The sequence below is a fragment of the Aythya marila genome (genome assembly GCF_965140915.1).
Source record: "Aythya marila genome assembly, chromosome: 1".
Classification (NCBI taxonomy): Eukaryota; Metazoa; Chordata; class Aves; order Anseriformes; family Anatidae; genus Aythya; species Aythya marila.
The window spans coordinates 17466272-17485751 of NC_139042.1; the positions used below are offsets into that span (position 1 = coordinate 17466272).

The 19480-nt window shown below is 38.0% G+C and overlaps 1 protein-coding gene across 1 annotated transcript in view; it reads left to right on the top strand.

Annotated features, from left to right (window-relative positions):
- The window catches only part of DDX10 (DEAD-box helicase 10), a gene marked incomplete at its 5' end in the record, with an annotated part of 189928 nt that overhangs the window by 97637 nt on the left and 72811 nt on the right, over positions 1-19480 (top strand). The window contains 2 exons of the mRNA XM_082773114.1: positions 7220-7333; positions 9543-9704. Coding sequence (XP_082629240.1) covers positions 7220-7333; positions 9543-9704 — 276 coding nt within the window. The remainder of the gene's footprint in view (positions 1-7219; positions 7334-9542; positions 9705-19480) is intronic.

The following is a 19480-nucleotide window of genomic DNA, read 5'->3' on the forward strand; positions in this document are numbered from 1 at the left end:
CATGTTTTGTTGGAAACAGCATCCTCATGATGTCCTCTTCTTGCTTACCTAAAGCAGAAGGTCTGGAATAGGGAGTGCGAGTAGCAGTCAGCCAAATCATATTTGCTTGTTAATTGATGTTGTATGAGGGACTTCTCTTCATTTACTAAACTGCAATCCCTAGTTTAGGATAACTGTAAGTGATGAGACTGCTCAACATTTTTCTTGGCTCTAGAAGTGGGGGAGAATTGGATGGCTACTGTGTTAGATTTTATCGAAGAAGGTCATGTTCTAATGATGCAGCAACTTGTGATGACATAGGGGAGGAATGAAAACATTTTATGTCCTGATCTGGCATTGGAATTAGTAGTAGTGTTAATCACCATTGTATACATCTTGTATATTAACAGGCCGAGGTCGTTTTTGGATTGTTATGTATGAGAATTAGCACAAACGAGTTTCTTTCAAGTTTATTGTTCTACCAACTCTAACCACAGGAGTCAATATGTGTTTATATGTTTGGTTTTGAATTACAGGCTTTTGAAATGTCTTATTCTTCATTTAGTTAGACATAATTATAATTTAGCTTACTTATTGCTGAGGAATATAGAAAGTAGTTCACAATTCTGTTACACCTCTCTTTAAAAGAGTCATTGTCTTGTGTTGCTAAGAACTCAATGCTTTAGAAAGGGAGGTCATCGCTGCTAATGCTTATAGGATATGGAGATTTTGGCGCTAACACAACATCAGGAGCACAGAGTTCTGTCTTAAACAGAGACACCTTTCAGTGTGAGATCTAGTTAATGTAACTCAACAAATTTCTTAGTGATTTCTTAGTGACAGTAAAATGATGTGCAGATCCATGTTAAAAACTGTTTGTTGGTATATAAGTAGAGCTATGTGTACAATTACATAATTCATAATAATCAAACAAAGTTGCTTTTTTTGATAAATGTGGGCTCTCTTTAGCTTTTACTAAAACTCCCAATTTTAAGTTTTGATAGCAGTTGCTGAAATGAAAGATCGAGCACAATATGCATTCATCTATATAAAAAGTGCAGCAATTCAGTAGAAAACAATTCTGACTGTTTTGAGTGTTTTAGAAGTATTCTAGAGAAATACTGCTATATGCTGTCAATTAGAAAGGGGAGTACGATTTGTCTTTGAAGAACCATTTAATAAACCTTTCTGTTATGCTGAATTTTAAGCTGTGGGTGGAAACAAGTACTGAGCATAGATCCATCCCTTTCTGCTGTCATTTGTCTGTATATAGGTAAAAATGATCTAATGAAACTTTTTTTTTTTTTGAAGCACAAGGGATAGTAAATATCTGTCTACATATTAAAAAAACCCAAACTCATCACATAAATTCATTGCAGAAAATTGCAGTTGGGTTAGCAAGTTGTAAGCTGGCAAGTCTTTTGTTTCTCACTTTTACATTGTGTGTTTGACATCGAGATTTTAATCGCTTAGTTTTAATCTCTTCAGCTTCCATGGCTTAATTTAATTTGTTTTATAGGAAATAAAAGTATCTGGTTTATTAAGATATACACTCTAACCTAGGTCTTAAACCCAATCACATACAAGCTCTAATGAAACTGAGATTCAGATGTAATCCTCTGTCCTAATGGTAATCAAAGGGACCAAAGACAACATCATCCAAGCGTGTGGTTGCCATAGCACAGCTCTGTCCTAGCTGTGGGTTCTTCTGTCTGTTGCTGCTTCTGTGATCTGAAGGGTAATTTAAGCTGGAGTGATAGTGTGATGAGCTGCTAGTCTTGGGCTCTTTGGCCATAATACAGGTAACAATATCAAAGAGTCATTATTAGAACTTTTCCTTATTTCCTCTTCCTCTTCTTTTTTTTTTCTCTCTCTTTTTTTTTTTTTTTTTTCCTGATAGGACTCTGGGAGGCACAGTCTGTGTGCTGTTGTGTATGATTGGAGCTGTTCTTTTCAATACTGACCAGGGCTTACCCTTACTTTCACAACTGTTTCTCTAACACCCACCTTCAGCTCTCTGCCTGTTCTTCTACCCCAGAAAGTGTTCTCGTTCAAAAGCATCTCAGTTTTACTAGGTTTCAAAAGTAACATACATACATGTAGCAATAACGTAAATGTCCAAATTTTCACTTTTCAACCTGTAACATTGCTTAAGGAATTACCAGAAATTACTTTTGACTTGGTGCTTTTTCAAGTGTCTGGGTTGGAGGATTGTATGATACTAGTTGAAAACAAAATTGTACCTCATCCCCTGGAAGGAAAAACACCCCAAAACAATAAAAATTGTTCCACCCTTCTAATTTAAGCCATCGCTTGAAAAATTCAAGATCATGTTGATCTTGGTACTTGAATGATGTGCTTAAAAAATTCACAGAGAAGCAGACAGAACAACATGTAAGGAGTGCTGCTTTTGTCTGGTGAGTACCAGCCTGGCTATGTCCTTATATCCACAATCATCCTGGTAAAAGCTGTGTTTGGTATGGACCCTGTGCAAGCTTGTTGGGTAATGTCTGTGAATTTGACCTTCCAAATTCTTAAAGATTTGATTAAAAAAGGAAAAAAGGAAGAATTCTTCACCGGAACAACATCATCTTTGCTTGTATTACATTAAAAAAAGAGCGAGCTATGGCTGGGGGAACTGTGTGGTGGATGTGCAGGGCTGGTTCAAAGGGCGCTGCATGGCTGCTGCTCAGTGGCATCAGCTTGTTCTGGTGCTGGAGTCAGTGCAAAGCCACTTGTGGCTCATCAGCATCCATCAGGAATTGGGAAGGACTGAATCAGCTGTCCTGGTGGAGCAGAGGAAAGCAGCATCCATCCATCTTCTTGTAGTCAAACTGCATCCTGAGCCCACAGGCTTCTGCTTCTCTGATCCTTTTTACTACTCCTGCTGGGAAGGCAGATGACTGGTTAGGCCAAACTGTATTTTCCAAGAGGAAACTTTTTTTTTTAAATAATTTTGCAGGTGCTGAAAGTGATATGGGCTGGAGTTTGAAGTCTGGTTATTTTGCTTCTCTTGATATTTTCGCTCTCATGTTTTGTAATTATGTGTAGGAGGGTAAAGTTTGTGTCCCAACGCTGCTTTTATGGTTCAGTACCTGTCAGCAGGAGTGAAAATTTCTCTGTCCTCTAACCTTATCTTCATTGTAAGTAATTTAAAGTTTCATAGTTTGAGTTTGGTGAGTTTCTGGGGTTGAGAGGTAATGGTGCTGGTTGGAGGATGCTGAATCTTCTGAGAGTTCAGCGGTGCCCATCAGGTGAAAGCACTGGATGTGTGCTCTGTGCTGTGCAGAGATGAAGGCAGCCTTTCTCTTTGTCTAAGGCATGGTACCTTTAATCTGGCAGGATGGTGTCTGAGTCTGTGAAGAAAGACTTCTGAGTCTGAACTCTGCAGCCTGACAGGAGGATTGAAATGCTCTGCAGTCATACAGATGTGCCAGTCCTTGCTCCTGTTCTGGGCACTTTCATGAAGAAATGGTCTGGTGGGAGGTGTCCCTGCCCATAGCAGGGGGCTGGAACCAGGTGGTCTTTAAGGTCCCTTCCAACCCAAACCTTTCTGTGGTTTTGTGAAATACAAAACAAGTGTGTGACATTTTGTGTTTCTCAGAGGCTGCTGCTGCTGAATTCTGGGTAAAATAATGCAATCATGTTGGCAGAGACAAAAATAATAATAATAAAAAAAACTCCAGGTACATAGCTATTCTTCTTAGTAATTGTGAGGTATAAGCAGGGGAGAAAAGCCCCCCTCGAAAAAACTATGAAAGCAGTAATGCTTTTTATACCTAACATGATTGAAGAATTGATTTTAACTTTTTTTTTTTTTTCCTACAGATATTTCAGCCTGCCACAATAATGCAGTCCTGTCTTAGGCAGCTTCTGTAACAAATGCACTGCGCTTGCTTTCACAGGCCAGCGCAGCTGGAATTAAACAGGCAAATTGTAGTTAGAAAGAACCAAATGTCACACGTGGTGGTTTGTAAGACCCTAAGTCTAAGACCAAAGCAAATGTGTTTGTCTTGGTTAGGGTAAGAGACTGGAAATGCTTTGACCCTGAGTTATTGACCATTATATATTCCAGGTCTAAACTATTGACTTCATTGGTGTTAATTGTATCAAATGTATCAATGAGGAAAACCATTCCGTATTAGAATAGCAAAATGTAGTGACATTTCTGTTCCTGACACACTGTCTTATCAGCAAAAAGTTCTAATTGAAAGATAGTAAGCTCTTATGTCTGAAACTTGTCAGTGTCATCATTAAGAAAACCTTTTTCACAGAGATTCAGCTAAGAATATCAGATTCATTAAACCAGAAGACAAAAGCCTGCTCCTTCTTGAAGGGGAAAACAACTTGCTGCATATTAGCTGTTTTATTCTGGATTGTATAGCAAAACATTTGAATTTTCAGTGCTTCTAAGAACTGATTTTTATTCTAAGTCATTACGTAATCTGGCAAACCAGCTGGCTTGTGCATGTGTGGAAAGAAAGGGAAATTTAGGCTTTTGACTAATAAAAATGGAAAACCCCCAATGATTATGAAATCTGCCATCCAGTGCTTATATACGTGCTTGTTGCAGTGGATGAATCAGAGCCCTCCTTGATGTGCACCTGATGGTTTAATGAATCTGTTGAAGTGCAGGGTCAGAGCCAAGGCAGGCAGTGGCATGAAGGATTTGGGTGAGGGCAGTGTGTTAGGCATGAACAGTGGGACTGAAGTAGCAGGGGCTGTGGGAACTCTGTGGGTGGGAGGAGGCCGTGTGCTGAGATGGATGGAAACAACCCATTGTGCCCCAAAACAGCAGCTGGCTCAGGTACAAAACAATGCCTGGCTCAGGTACATTTAGGGGTGATGGCAGTCACAGAAGAGAGGAGATGTGGAAATTAGATGCTGTGAAAAAAGCTTCTGGAGACAAGTGAAGGAGAGACTCAGGGAACAGGCTTTAGGGCTGTGGGGACTCCAGAGCAACGTGAGAGATGTCCCCAAGAGAGGACTGAAGCAACAGCCATGGGATCCCACGGTAGCTCCAGGACTGTATACACACCACAGCCGACCTGCCTGGCTCTTCTGGACTGTTAGGGCACGGGGATGGGAACGAGGTGGGATGGGGAAGCTGTGAGAGGAACCACAGCGCTAACATCCCCCTGGGCTGTGTCCTAATAGAGAAGAGTTGAGTTATCTATGAGGTATGCAGGATTTTGTACCGATGCTTTCCCTGTGTTTTTATCATAATCTTTTACCTTTCATTCATGCTGCATTTTGTACGTCTGCCAAATTCATACACTGATCTTACACTGCTTTTATGTGCATAGTAAGGGAATTTAGTTTCCCATTTGTTTCTTCCTCCTCTTGTTCCTTCTCTTTGTCTGGGAACTTTGACCTGTCTCGTTTGTTTCCATGTTACTTTGCAGCAGCAAAATACTTCTGCTTCTCAAAATCACACAAAACTGGGCAGGGATGGAGGTACAACTAAAAATATTACAACTGTATGTGTGCTAGACAGTCCATTGGGTATCTGTGCTCTTTAGTGTTGTACCAGCTTGAAGAACATCCCTCTTTAAATTCTTCCCCTGGACAATTCCCATCGTTGTACTAATGAGTTGACACGCTGAGGTAAGGGCTTTGTGCTTTTGTAGACTCTCAACATTTTGTGCTTATGGGATAAGCAACAGGAGTGAAGAAATAGCACGGCTTCCTGAGCTACTAAAGGTGTGTGTAAGACCCAGCAACAGTGCAACAAAGCTCCTGTGACAATACTGAGATCGTGAGTGCTGCTACAGTTACTATTTTCTATAATAGATATGGTCATTACTTGATAACACAGCTCAGTTGCTGTCACAAACCATCTTTCCTGTTAGGAAGACTGTAATTTTTCTCTTCTGTAGCTCATATTTCAGTGCATTAGTGTACTGACCACAACGACACTGACTTTCTGAATTTTTTTTTGCTCCCCTTTATAGTAGATTTGGTGTAGAATACAAAACCGATTAAAATGACCATAATAATAATAATAACGATAATAATAGTTATAAAGAGGCTTGGCTTTTCCTTTTTTCTGTCTGGTTGTTTTGACCACTCTCTGCTATTTATCAGAAGTTTAGGCTGGTTTGCAGGCTGTCACTTTTTCCTGGGTATTGGAGCATTGCAATCTTTGCAGGATTATGACAAGCCTTCTCCTAAGGAGTCTGCGCATATTCCAGCAGAATAGCTTTTGCTATCTCTTCCTCTCTCAAACCTCTGTGGACCATCTGTGGGCTTGACACTACTTCTGTAAAATGCAATGGAAAATAAATTTATTGAAATGCTCGTCCCACGGTCACAAACTACTTCCAATATCCAAAAATACTTTAGGTAAATCCTCGATCTCTGTAGAAAATAGGAGCAACCTCTTTCTCCTCTCCTTTCCTACAGCAAGATTGCACTTACAAAGAATTAACATAATTTCAGGATGAGGGTGTTTTACACAGGGATACTGTTTTGCTGATCTTATTTGCTTTTTCTGGTCAGTTTTGGTTTCTTGGTGATAGCAAGGAGGGAATAACTGCTATTGTAAACAATATTAGTATCTGTGGATTTCAGTCTTTTAGTTTCCCTGGTAGCTTCAGCACTTAAAACTTTCTCCTGCGATGCTAGTAACGTTTATGGTTCTAAATTTTCTTAAATGCTAAGTTTGTTAAACATCTCCTAGCACCGTTGTGCCTTGCAATCCCACCTCAGTGCAGAACAGGAGTTACGAAATAGAAAGGTTCTTGCATGGCCTTCTCTACCTTTCATTGATGCAGAAACAGGCTGGTGTGAGTTACTTTCATCACCTGAGGACAAGTGGGATGAAAGTAATCTATCAGTTGTGGCTAATGGCTTCAGTCAGTTATACTGGATTTCTTGTATGGCGAGGCTTACCAGCTGACAGCATATGCTGATGAATTTAGTGTCATTGTTCCAAAAAGGTTCATGAGATTTGCATGAGTCTGACGTCCCACTGCTGGTAGGATTTAGGGATGCTGAATTTTTAACAATTATTGAGTTTGTCATGATAGAACAAGCTTACAAAAAACAAGTTTAAGAAAAATGTCTACTAGGTAATGTGCAGCTGGCATCAGTCTTGCATTCATATGTTTTAGCAATTACATTTTAATGCCTAAATTGAATTTAGAAAATTGAAAACATATGTTCTATGCCCCCACCAAAAAAAAACCCCCCAAAAAAACCAAAAAAACAAAGAAATCTCATTTCTTCTTTTATACAGAATGCATCAAATTCAAAGATGAAGAAAAAAGCAACCAGAACACAAGAAGCCAAAAAAATCTTGAAGAAGAAATTTAAAGTCAACACAAGAATAGTTTTTACTGAAGAGGGAGAGGTAAGATAATTCAGAATAACTGTATTTTGGTGAGAACTGAATTTGTAGTTTCTGTGAAGAAAAAAGTACATTAAAAAAAAAAAAGCTTTTCAGAAGTGTGTGGTTCTTATAATTGGTTTACGTTTTGCTAAACTGTTCAGCTTCCATTTATGTTCTATTCCACAGAGGAAAAGAGGAATGCTGAGTACTGCCCTTGTTTTACATTTGTATTTTTAAGTTATTTGGATGAGATGTTATTACACTTAGCTATCTGTACTCCTTCCCTGCCTATTATCCTCAGTTTCAGGTGGAACAGAGAACCTATTTTTTACTTACAGGTAGGTAACGCTATTTTCCTATAGGTAGTTGCCAGAGCTCTCCAAAGTTGAGTTAACTTATTGGAATTAGAGGAAGTTCCTGGTTTTCTTTCCAATGTTAGATATTTCTAGATGGAAAATGTTATTAGAAAGCCTAAGGGAGTACCAAATTTCTGCCTACTGGTGCTGATGCAGCAGTGCATTGAAATCGGCCAGTAATTTAATTGGATCTTTTAATAGCAATGTATTGATTTTATACAGCAAGGAACTACTGTGTATTGCTAGTCACTGTAAGGTTTCATTGTGGTGATAACCTCAGGAGCAAGCCTCCATGCTCCATAAACTTTCCTAACATTTGATTTCACAGCTTCAGATGTGTACATTGTTTTTCCATTTCCAGCACTAAGAAGAAAGTAATGTTTTTTTTTGTTTATTTTTTTTTAAACTCTAGATTAATTTCTGTAAGGCATAAACTGAAAGAGAGGTCACCTTTACAAGTAGTTCATTTGCTTTTGTGACCAAATAAAATAAAAGGATTTTGTATTGCGGATGAAGAGGGTATAGTCATATAATTACTGTCATTAAACAATATTTAAAAGGTTTTAGAGGTTGCCCCATCGACTGGAAATGATTTAAATATTTTTAGATACTAGAATAGATACTAGATTAGATTTAGATATTCAATAGATACTCAATTAGATATTTTTAGATATTCAAAAGTAGTTGTCTCATCTCAAAATATATGCGCAAATGCTTCATGTGTCCATACAATGAAGCAAATAGGATGCGGAGCAAAACTTAGCAGAAGAAAAGTGTAACAGTAGAGAAGATGCTTGACTTGTTTAAGTTAAGAAACTTTGCATCTGTTCTTGCTTTTTTGCTGGGCTGTATAAAACTGTACTTTCAAGTTTTACTGTTCCCCTCCACATGCTTCTGTTTAAAATAAATCACCTTTAAGAAATGTAATTTTCTAGCAAATACAAGTAGAAAAAGTCCATGTTAAGAAAGCACGTGGTAACACTTGGTTGGGATAACCAGGATCCAACTGATTAACACCCTACGTGCATTAGAGTCCTAAACATGGTTTTACATTTGTCCCTCTTTTTACAAACTATCTGAAAGACATTCAGTATTTTCTATCACATAGCTTATTTTTAGGAGTTACTACTGTGTCAGTCCATCTGCAGGAATGATTTGGCTAACATATCGGCTCATTAAGTATAAGCTCTCATATCATGAGATAGGTGGGGCTGTTTTTTTGTTAATATGTAGTCTTTGTCTTCAGTTTAGAGCTTCAGTTATTTAAGTGATGTTGGACGTGTTCAGCATGTCATCCACATGTCAAACTTGAATCTTAAAACATTTCCAGTGCAGTATTCATATGATAACTAAAATAAACCTTCATGTCTATCCTCCTTGCTTCCTCCCAAAACACAGACCTGCAGTTAGGGTTATTCATGTGCTCTGTGATGAAGTTTTAACTGATTTTTCTCTCCCTTTGGAGAACTATCAATATTGGAATGTTGATAATTTACGTGAAAGTGTACTGTGTAAATTTACTGGCATTTTGTTCTGTGTGATTTTGGAGAATCGTTTCTAGAAAGCAAATACCATTTTTTCTCTCCAAATGACTAACATGGTTATAAATTATTTATGCCATTAGGCAAAGGGAAAAAAGTTCAAGTGAATGTATTAAATAGTAACATGGTATAATGAAGACTTTATTTTTAAATACTTATTTTTGACTGAATGTGAGTAAGGTATCTGAGTTTGTATTGTTAAAAATATTTTTTTCTTTGCAAATGGCCTTTTTATTTAGTCCAGAAAAAAGTAATGTGTTGGACTACTTAGGACATAAAAACTTTGATGTTCAAAAACATTTCTAACCATTGTTTTTCTTACCTATAATCCAGTTAGTGCAGCAGTGGCCACCTGTGCAAAAATCCGGTGTGGCAGAAGCAGATGAAGATGATGATGCCGGTGGTATCAACTTAGATAAAGTGAAAGAGATACTGCAGGAAGAAGACAAATTTGACAAAGAAGAATATAGGAAGAAAATTAAGGAAAAACACAGGGTAAGTTGATTTCTTCCTCAGTTGTTGAAGTGCAGAAATAGGTACTGTGATATAGATTACTCAGTGAGGGAAAATACTTAAACGTATTGCACAGTAAGTGCAGTGCCAGTTCATTTAAATTCATCAGTGTTTTCAAGGCTACAGAGGACACAGAAAGATTGTTCTGACATTGTAAGTAGCTGGATAACATAAAGCCATATACAACACCAGTTGTTGATAACAACGTGTCTTTATTTACAACATAAAAATCTTGTAAGAGTTTAGTGGGAACATTTTTTTCTTTTTTTTTTTTTCTTAATATAAGCCAGTGTTCAGTGGAAGTGTTTGCTTGACAAAAAAGAATTTTTTTTTTTCTTTAAAAGTGTTCAGGGAAAAGGGGAATTAAAAAATCTCAGAAATGTCTCTAGACTACTGTGAGCTCAACATTCAGTAATAAATTTCAGATATGCAAAAGTGCTGACTTCTTACATCAGCATTATTAAGGCTCTTGGATTTATTTTCGTGATTTATTCAAACAGTGTCATATAATTTTGGATTTAATTTGGAAACTTTAGTAACTGTAGTTGGGCATTAAAAAAAAAAAAAAACAACAAACACAAAACACTGGCATTTAAAAACCTTTAAATCACATACCGTATTTTTGCAAACTGCTTCTGGATTATTTGTCATTGACCAAAGCAGAATTTTCTGACCTTGTCATGTATGGAAGACCACTGGATGTCTTCAGTGCTCAGTGCTGTTCTGTTAGACATTGTGAGAAAGGTTTGGATTTCTCCTGGTCATGAATAAATGTGAGATCCTAGAACCACATGCGATTAAAGGCCTACTTTATACTCAAAGCTCCTGATTTCCGAAGCATTATGAAGTGTTTTATTGCTCTGCTCTGCAAATGCTGACTATATTCAGTTTGACTTTATCCACTAATTGCTAGTGATTGATGCTGGATGTTCTACTGTCTGTTAAGGTTTGTATTTAAACAAAATAATTCAGAGAGGATTTATGAAATCTTCAAGTTACATTTAGGCACAGAAGTGTTCCAGCTGAAGTCAAAGCATACTTCACACACTTAATCTGAAAGTCTACCCCTGTAATCCTGTAATAATGATTTGAGGACTGTGAAAATCTCACCTTGTTTTTCATTAGTGAAGTGTTGCATTTGAGGGTAGCTGCAAAGATATCATCTATTCTCTATCATACAGGTGAAATCATAGTCAATTTTGTAGGAAATAATGGTATTAGATTTCAAAGATGCAATTTAATGAATAGGGAAGAAGAGACTAATGTATGACTTCACGATCAATCTGCTATTTACTCTCAAATTCATATACTTTCAGTGATGCTGTTGTTTGATAAGAGACTGTAATGATTAAATACTTCATCAGCTGGTCTGTTAACACATCTTTGCCTTTATAATGACAAGGAGAACAAATAACATTGCTCAGATGTTTACTTGCATTTAAAAAAAAACAACACAGTATTTCACCTGTTGAGATGCAATGATGAGAGAATGCATCTTTCTGAAAGCCAGACAAACAAAATGAACAGAACATGCCACATCATAACTATTTATAATTTTTTGTAATTGTGAAAAGTGTCGTATATCTTGTAGCCTGCCTTACTGCATGAGTGTTTTTCGCATTACAACTAATTTTTATCCTTTAGGAAGAGAAAAAAATGGTAGTGTAACAAAAAGAAAAATATATTTTAAAAAAGGCTTTTGATTGAGGGACTGTGAAATACATCTGTAGTTTTAAGTGCTGCCTTACTGCCTTCAGGCATTGCGTGCACATTCAGATTTTTTATTTTTTGGCATAACAATTGGAGGTGAAAGTGTTCCTTATGGTAAATTCTTTGTATGTGACGTAGCATTCAGTTTCCCGATTGTCATTTAATTTTTGAAGTGGTCTTAAAATTTTTTTAGAATCCTAATTTTTCACTTCTCCATATTTAAAGGAGATGAAACTGAAAGGACGGACAGAAGGGACAGGAAATGGGATTTTAGGGTTCCCTTTGGTAGGGATTTTAGGGTTCCCTTTGCTTTCCCACTGTCTCACTAACCTTGTGGTTGAAGATGATCTTCAACCCTCACTTTAGAATGCAATCAAGTTTGAGATGCTAATTCATTTTCAATAGAAATTAATCGACCTTTTATAAGGTAAAGTAGCATGGATTTAATGTTTTTGTTACTATATCATATAGTAACTATGTAGTTACTAAGACATGCTTTATGTCTGGGACAGCTGACAGTGAGCTGTTGCTGCTTAGGAAAGAGTTTTAGTAGTAATAGTTAGGAGAATATGTCAAATCCTTACATTTTCTGTGATGTGAGCAGAAGCAAATGGTATCTTGTTCCTCTTAGGTCATTTTAAGCTTGTCTAGTGATCAGAAGAGCTACTCTTCCAGTGACTCCTGAGGAAGTAACATTGTTATCATGTCGGGCAGATATTATTCATTTTTTTTTTCTTTGCACGGAAAATGTGTAATGTATAATTAGTTAATTTACACTACAGGGGGAAGGTCTTTGGCATACTTCAGAGATCATAAACTAGTATTGCATATGACTGCATTTTAGGGTACCCAATTTCAGCCATTGGTTTGTATCTGATATTTTTTGGAACTGCCAGTGGGGCAAGTTGTCAGGCCTGCGTTACCAAAAAAATGCTAGGGAGCAGACAGGATTAGTGGAGGGTGTTTAAGACTGGGCCAAGGGAAACCTCATTATTTAAAATTTGAACTGCCTGACAGTAAAAAGGAATTATGTGGCTACTCTCACATCGACTACCCAGTGGTATCTAAAAATACCCACCTCATAAGGTTTCCCTTCACAAAAGGTAACAATCAGTAAACAGGAGAGACTTGGCTGAGTCTGAACCTCTGACTGTGATCTCAGTGATGTTAAGGAAGAAGAATTGTTGAATACATGTATTGTGGCTGTGCTGGACAGGAGCCCGATCATTGTCTGAATTTGCTATTAGAAGTTTGTGTGTGTGTGTGAGCCTGATGGACTGGCTGCACGTGCTATTTTGAAGCCTCACTTGGAGGGAGGGGAGGAAACCTAATAGAGATTCAGGTGTGTTATGAACAAAGGATGTGGAAGCAACAAAAAGACCTGGAGACTTTATCTTTTTTTCCTTTACTTTGGGAAGGTGGGGATGTCTTAGTGCCCCTTCATGTGTCATTGAGAGAAGAGTTTCTGTGCTATAATCTAGAGGAGACATTGAACAGCAGATTTATTTTCTTGCGTGAATTTATACATTGAGGCATCTGCGTACGTTTTTGGTCTCAAACCTGGTGGTAAGTATGGTCCTTAGGGAGCACTTCATTAGCAGCTAAATTTAGATTTATTTGAAGTTCATGTTACTGAAGTTGTGTATGCAGCCCTGTCTGCATAACGAGAAATACAGAAACAGCACAATCTAGTAGGTTAAAAACTGTACCAAAAGACAGGAATTCTGGCGTGTTACTGTGGTACTAGCTGATGGTAAGCCCTTAAGCAAGTCACTTACCTCTCTGCCTACATCTTCTTGCCTATAAGGCACAGTTAATGGTAGTTGCCCCTCCTGAGGCACAGTGTGAGCTGCTGAGTGCTCCTGGAGAACTAAATGCAGAAGCACTTGTAGGTGGTGAGCAGATAATTAATTGAAAAGTACTGAATCCAAATGGATGTATCTTTAAGCCTTGACTTGGATGGGACTGTGTTGGGACACATGGTTAATACATCCTCAGGTTGCTTTTTAATGGATTTAGTCTTGTAACCATTAAATTCAGGTTAGAGAGCTCCCATGCAGTCTGTGATGCAGGGTAACACGGAAGTTACAATCACTGTACTGCAAAAGCTCAGTTGGTAAGTCTGAAATTCCTACTGTTGGATAGTGTAAAAATGTGTCAACATTTATCCTTTGTAATGAGAACACAACAAAGTGTCTTGGGACTTAGGTGTGTGCAGTAGAAGTGACTGCAAGTATTTAGGCATACCATGTGTGACCAGCTTATGTCTGTTCCATAACTTTGACTATTGAAAGTCAACAAATTTATTTAAATATATCAAGGAAGTTACCAGAATGAAAATACTTTTAAAAATTACTGTTAGTTTTAATCTATTACACAGCTGTAGTTGACCAGAGGAAAAAAAAAAAAGTGTGTGTTTTAAAATAGATTATTCTTAATACAAAAATTCTGGCTATAAAGATCCGTTTCTGTATCGTGGTGTAATGACCTGTGTTGACTATGTGTGAAAAACTTGAGAGCGCATCTTGAGTCTCCATTTCAGACATATTATTAGGACGTGATGTGTTAGAAGACACCTTGGTGGAATAATAACTTTGCTTCCTATAAATTTTCTTTATGAAACTTGAAGATGTAGCATACATATGCACATCCATAAGTACTCCTGCTGAAAAGAAACCCTTAGTGCTAGGTTTTCATTGTATAAGCAGTAGGTTTGGTTACATTATACCTAACCTACTGGATGCAGTCTGAAGACTGTATCTTGTTCATGCTAATCTAGTACAATAAATAGTGCATTTGTTTCTCTGTGCTTTCTAACATTTATCAAAAAAATTACTAAAAAGCAAAATTTAAATCTGCTATATTCTTCATTTATTGGCATATTGAAGATAGTAGGTCTGAAAATGAGCAGTGCAAGTGCCCAGTGATGCCAATTAGGTAACATAAAAAGATGACACAAGAGAAATGTGGCAATGCTGATCGAGGGAATTGCAATTTAGGAGAGATTTATTTCACATATTGTACTTAGCAATGCTCAGTGTTTTTCTTGTGGTTGAGAGGCAGAACCATCAAAAATAAATAAATAAAAGCTCTCCAAACAGAGTAGAAATTAATTCTCCAGCAATAATATAGCCGGTTGTGAAATGGGGAAAAAATTTACTGGAATAAGACATCATAGTAAGCCCACTGCTGGGGGATTACTCTGAATTATACATGTGACAGCTTGCTAAATAAAACCTGGAAAGAATATTTGGAGAATGTGGAGAATGATTGCTTGCTAATAAGTCTGTGGAACAACAGAAAAGACGATTTAGGAAAGCAATGAGAAAACTGAGTAACTCTGGTTCTCCCCTTCCACCTCTCCACTGTTAACTGAACGACATATTTCATTTTGCTCGTGGCATATATTAAAGCTGGAACATGTAACAGAATCAAAGCTCTTTAAAAAATACATACAATAAAGTAATTTAGGCTCAGGTGTTTCTATGCTTTTTTGCTTTCCAGTGGATTTCCTCCATTTCTCATGCTGTGTTCTTCCTACAACTTCCACTTTGCTTAAGATTTTACTTTTTTTTTTTTTTTTTTTTCATGGAGAAAATACAGATGTCAGTCTCACACTTTCATCCCTTCCTGCCCATTCTCTCACTGGCATTCAGCAGTCCCTTGTATACAGAGTCTTAAATCCATCACTCGTGACTGTCATTCCTTCTCTTAAACTCTTCTGTATGCCGCTGCACTGTCAGCCAAAATATATCACAATATAGCACAAACTCTGTCGTTTGACCTTTACTTTCTGCAGTAGCAATCATTATTTCATTCTTGTCTTTGTTTTCATTTCTATCCTGCAAGCAGACTGCTAAGGATCTTTTTATTGTCCAGTTGGCATCTTTTCTAGCAGCAGGTATGGCAGCTCCATTTCTTGGTCTTCTGCCTTGCTTACTGACTTTTTTCCTCTCTGTTTTTGCTTCAGATCCATTGAATATCGTAACTTCTGTTCCTGCTCTTCAGCAAGTTTTGTATGTTCATGTCTTGATTCATATTTCCTCCTAATTCCTTTCCTTCCTGCTATGTGTGATGCTGGTGGTGTAGTTTCCTGCTTCGTATGTTTGGCAGTTTTCATTTCTTCCTTTGAAACAATTTCTGAAACATGTTAAATCTATTTAAAATGTCATGTAGATATGTGAGAATACCACCTGAAACCAAATACATTTTGGTGTTGTATAACTCAAGTGCAGCAGTCTGCTCCATGACTAGGTGCCTCAGTAATCAGAAAGTTCTCTGCAATGGCACGTGTGCTAGTCCCTGAGGTCTCTTCATTGGCTTTAAAAGGGTGAATAGGAAACAATTTATGGAATGCTGTGCAAGTGTGGATTGTTTCAGCAAGTTTTATTACATGTATGTCCTACATGTGGGTTCATATTTTGATTTAGTTTACAAGTGAGTAGATTTACAAAAACACTGCTTTTTTTATATATATAAAAAAAAAAAGCCTGTCATTTTATAGGCCATTTTCCATTGAAAATCCCTCTCCTTATTATTTCTTCAGTATGATCTTGACAATGAAAGAACTTGCAGGGGGAAATTGGAGCTTCTTAAAATCAAAACTTCCATGAGATTATTATTTTATTTTTTTTTAAGGTGAATATGGCCTGTCAGCTTAATAGGAACTTTTTTCACAGAATCATTTCTGATGATTAGCAGACCTGTTCATCCACAGGCCATTGCTTGTAAATCCATTTGTGAATGTCTTCTAAATGAGTACAGTTTGCAGTGTGATCAGAAATATGTTTTGGTGCATTCATGAGATGCTTGGATTAGATGAGATGTGTGTTGCAGTGCCTTAAGGCATGTGGAAACTTGCAAAGCATCTACGCTATAATTAGGTTTCCTTCATGAGTCTCACATTCTGTTACCCTCCCCTTCCTTTGCAAACGGGGAGAAATTGAAAATGTGATGGATAAAAATAAATAAAAATCTGAAGTATAATTGTAACGTAATTAATGCTTATTGAAATTTTGGAAGCAAAGTAAATCTTAGCAGTTGACCACATGGGAAAGGGCAGTAACACTGATCAAGACGCTGTGAAAAGAATTCTGCATTAATGGGTATTTAATGGCATCGCAGCGAGAGGTATGAATTTGAGCTCTTTTGAAATGTGTAAAACGTTATAAACAACAATAAAGGGAGAAGCGAATAAAGTATTCAGAACATGTTTTAACACTCCATTTTTCAAGTTTTCAGCTGAAAATGCACTGTTGTTAGGAAGAAAATAGTGGCAGAGTGGGATTCATCTTGCTTTTTAATAACCTCTCTTTCTGCAAACCCAAGCTCAGCAAAATAGGTGCTGAAGGAAAAATGAACAGGAGCCTTGCTTTTTACCTAATTTTCCAGCAAGTAAATGCTGTGAACTTAGCGTGATCAACATGAGAAGATGGCTAAAAGTAATGTTTTCCCTGATTTGGGTGGCATTAGTAGCAAATAAGCTCAGGCCATCTTCAGGGGACTGGTATTGCAAGGTACAAGACATACCTTATGGAAAGACTTTTATCTAATAAAAATCTTGGAGCTTCAGGAAGAGCGTGCTTATCCCAGTGAATTTATTCAATAACTTCCTGTTTAAAATTAATTCTTGAAAATGTAAGGGTGCAGACTGGTAAGGAGATTGAAATCCTGAGGACTCCCAACACCAAGAGGTTTCTTCTGTGGTCCCTCTTAGGTGAAGGCTGCTGTGCTGTCAGGTTATGGACCTGGCTGGGCATGTACTCCAAAGACATGCACATACAATGCATGCATAGAAAAGGGGCTTATAAGAAAGATAGAGTGTTTTTTTACCAGAGCCTGAAGGAACAGGACACGGGACAATGGTTTTAAACCAAATGAGTAAAGTTTTAGACTGGGTATAAGGAAGACGTCTTTCACAATGAGGGTGGTGAGGCCCTGTCCCAGGCTGCCCAGAGAAGCTGTGGATGCCCCATCCCTGGAGGTGCTCAAGGCCAGGCTGGATGGGGCTTTGGGCAACCTGGTCTGGTGGGAGGGGTCCCTGCCCATGGCAGGGGGCTGGGACTGGGTGGGCTTTGAGGTCCCTTCCAACCCAAACCTTTCTGTCATTCTGTGACTTTATGGTTGTATATATATGAACGAAGGAGAGTAGGGGAGAGATAAATTTAATTAATTTTCTATCAATTCACATATAGTTCTTCAGAATCTGGAATTGATGCTTCCTCCAAGGAAGAAAAATAGGAATCGTAGTGGCTTGATGTAACAGCCACAGTACCGAGTTTTGAGCTGCTGCATAAAAAAACATGAAGATGTCTGGATGCATTTAGGGGCAGAAAAGATAGTGTAGTTATACAGTATATTGAGCATATTCTGAGAGAGTACTTGGATATCTGTGGTCACCTAACCATGACTGAAAATCTGTGTGACTGGAATTGGCACAGTGGAAGGGGCACCTTGCGTGTCATCCTGTTGTTGACAATTTTTAAACTTGAAAACAAGATGTAAGTTTAGTCATGGAGGAAAATTTCTTTTTCTTTACAACCTAAATTAGCTGAAGGTTAGAATTAAACTGCGGATTTAATTTTAAAAGCAGTAATGATGGTGATTTTAACCAGCAGGAGAAGAATGATCAGCTCAAATCAGTTAAAATGTCAGCTGGTATTTATAGTGGTTATTTTTCCATTATGTACCTCGCACCATACTGCACTCTTTAGGTTTACTTCCAATTAAAACTATAGCCTTTGTCTTCTGACTGCAGCCCCAGCCATGGCCCAGGTGAAAGAGTTTTTTTGGGGGAGCTCCTCAAACCTGCCCCTTCCTTTGGACCCCTCCATGTGGAGCTCTGCGCCTCGTCTCTCCAGACCCTGACCTGCTTTTGCAAATGATTTCCATCGATGACAGAAAATTTATGATTAAACATATTTGGTTTATAATTTTATAAAAATAATACTAAAAATACTTGTTATTCACTGTACTCAGTGATCTATTACAGTTCAAGAAGCAGAACAGACCCTCCAGGGATTTTCTTTTTCTCATTTTTATTCATGATAAACAAAAGAAATCATGTCCAGTTGATAAAGAAATAAATAGATGTTAGGCAACACAAACCATTCGGTATGCTGGAAGATTAACAAACAAACAAACATGAAAAATAGTATTTGTAGCTGGAAATTGATCAATACTTTAGTTCTGGGGAGAGATTGCATCCTATTTCAAAGGAAATAATCTGAAAGTGAAAAAAAGGTACTCTTTATTAAGTAAAGCACTTGAACCAGTCCTTCACTGTGAGGTGAAATTTCTCAGCTTTGGGTGTGTTTGTTCAGTTGGCTCACTGTGGTGCTGTGTGGGGCTGGTACTGTTCCCTCCTGTAAGGAGTGTGCCAGTGTGGGAGCAGGACATAAAGGAAAGCAGGTAGCAGCTGAGAGGAGCGTTTAGCTCAGCTGCAAAGAGAAGTATTAGAGATGGGGAGATGTGTAAAATAAATCAAGAGAGTATTACTTCATTAGAAAGCACTTTCATAGCTATTGTATGCAGGCAATGCTGCTGTTATAGCCCAAGTGCAGAGCTATTAAGATAAGGGGTACGGCACTGACAGGTGGGTTGACAGACATCCTTTTTCAGTCAGCACCAGGATCCGTTTGGCCTTGCTGGCGGAGGCAGCAGCTTGCTCATTGCTTGCTTTTTTTTTTCCTCTTCACTTCAAAAGCTGGATGGGCTGCACTTAAAACTTGAAGTGCCCTTGAATATTTTCTAGAGTTTTCCAGCAAAATCAGAGTTCCTGGCCTCATCTTATTGATGTGGAAAAGAAGGAAATGAAGTAACAGAGTAAGTGGTTTGAGTATGCCCTGAGCAGATGAATGCCAGTACCACCTGTAAGCAGGAATTTGCAAGTGGAAGGTGGGGGGAGGCTGAAGAAGTGCAAGCTTACATTAACTTCAGCTGAGGTGGGGTTGCAGCCATCATCTTGTCAGGGAAGGACGTAATGGCACGACTGCACAGAATGCCAGCCTCTGCCTTTCCTGGATCCTAGAGGCAAACTAGCATCGTCT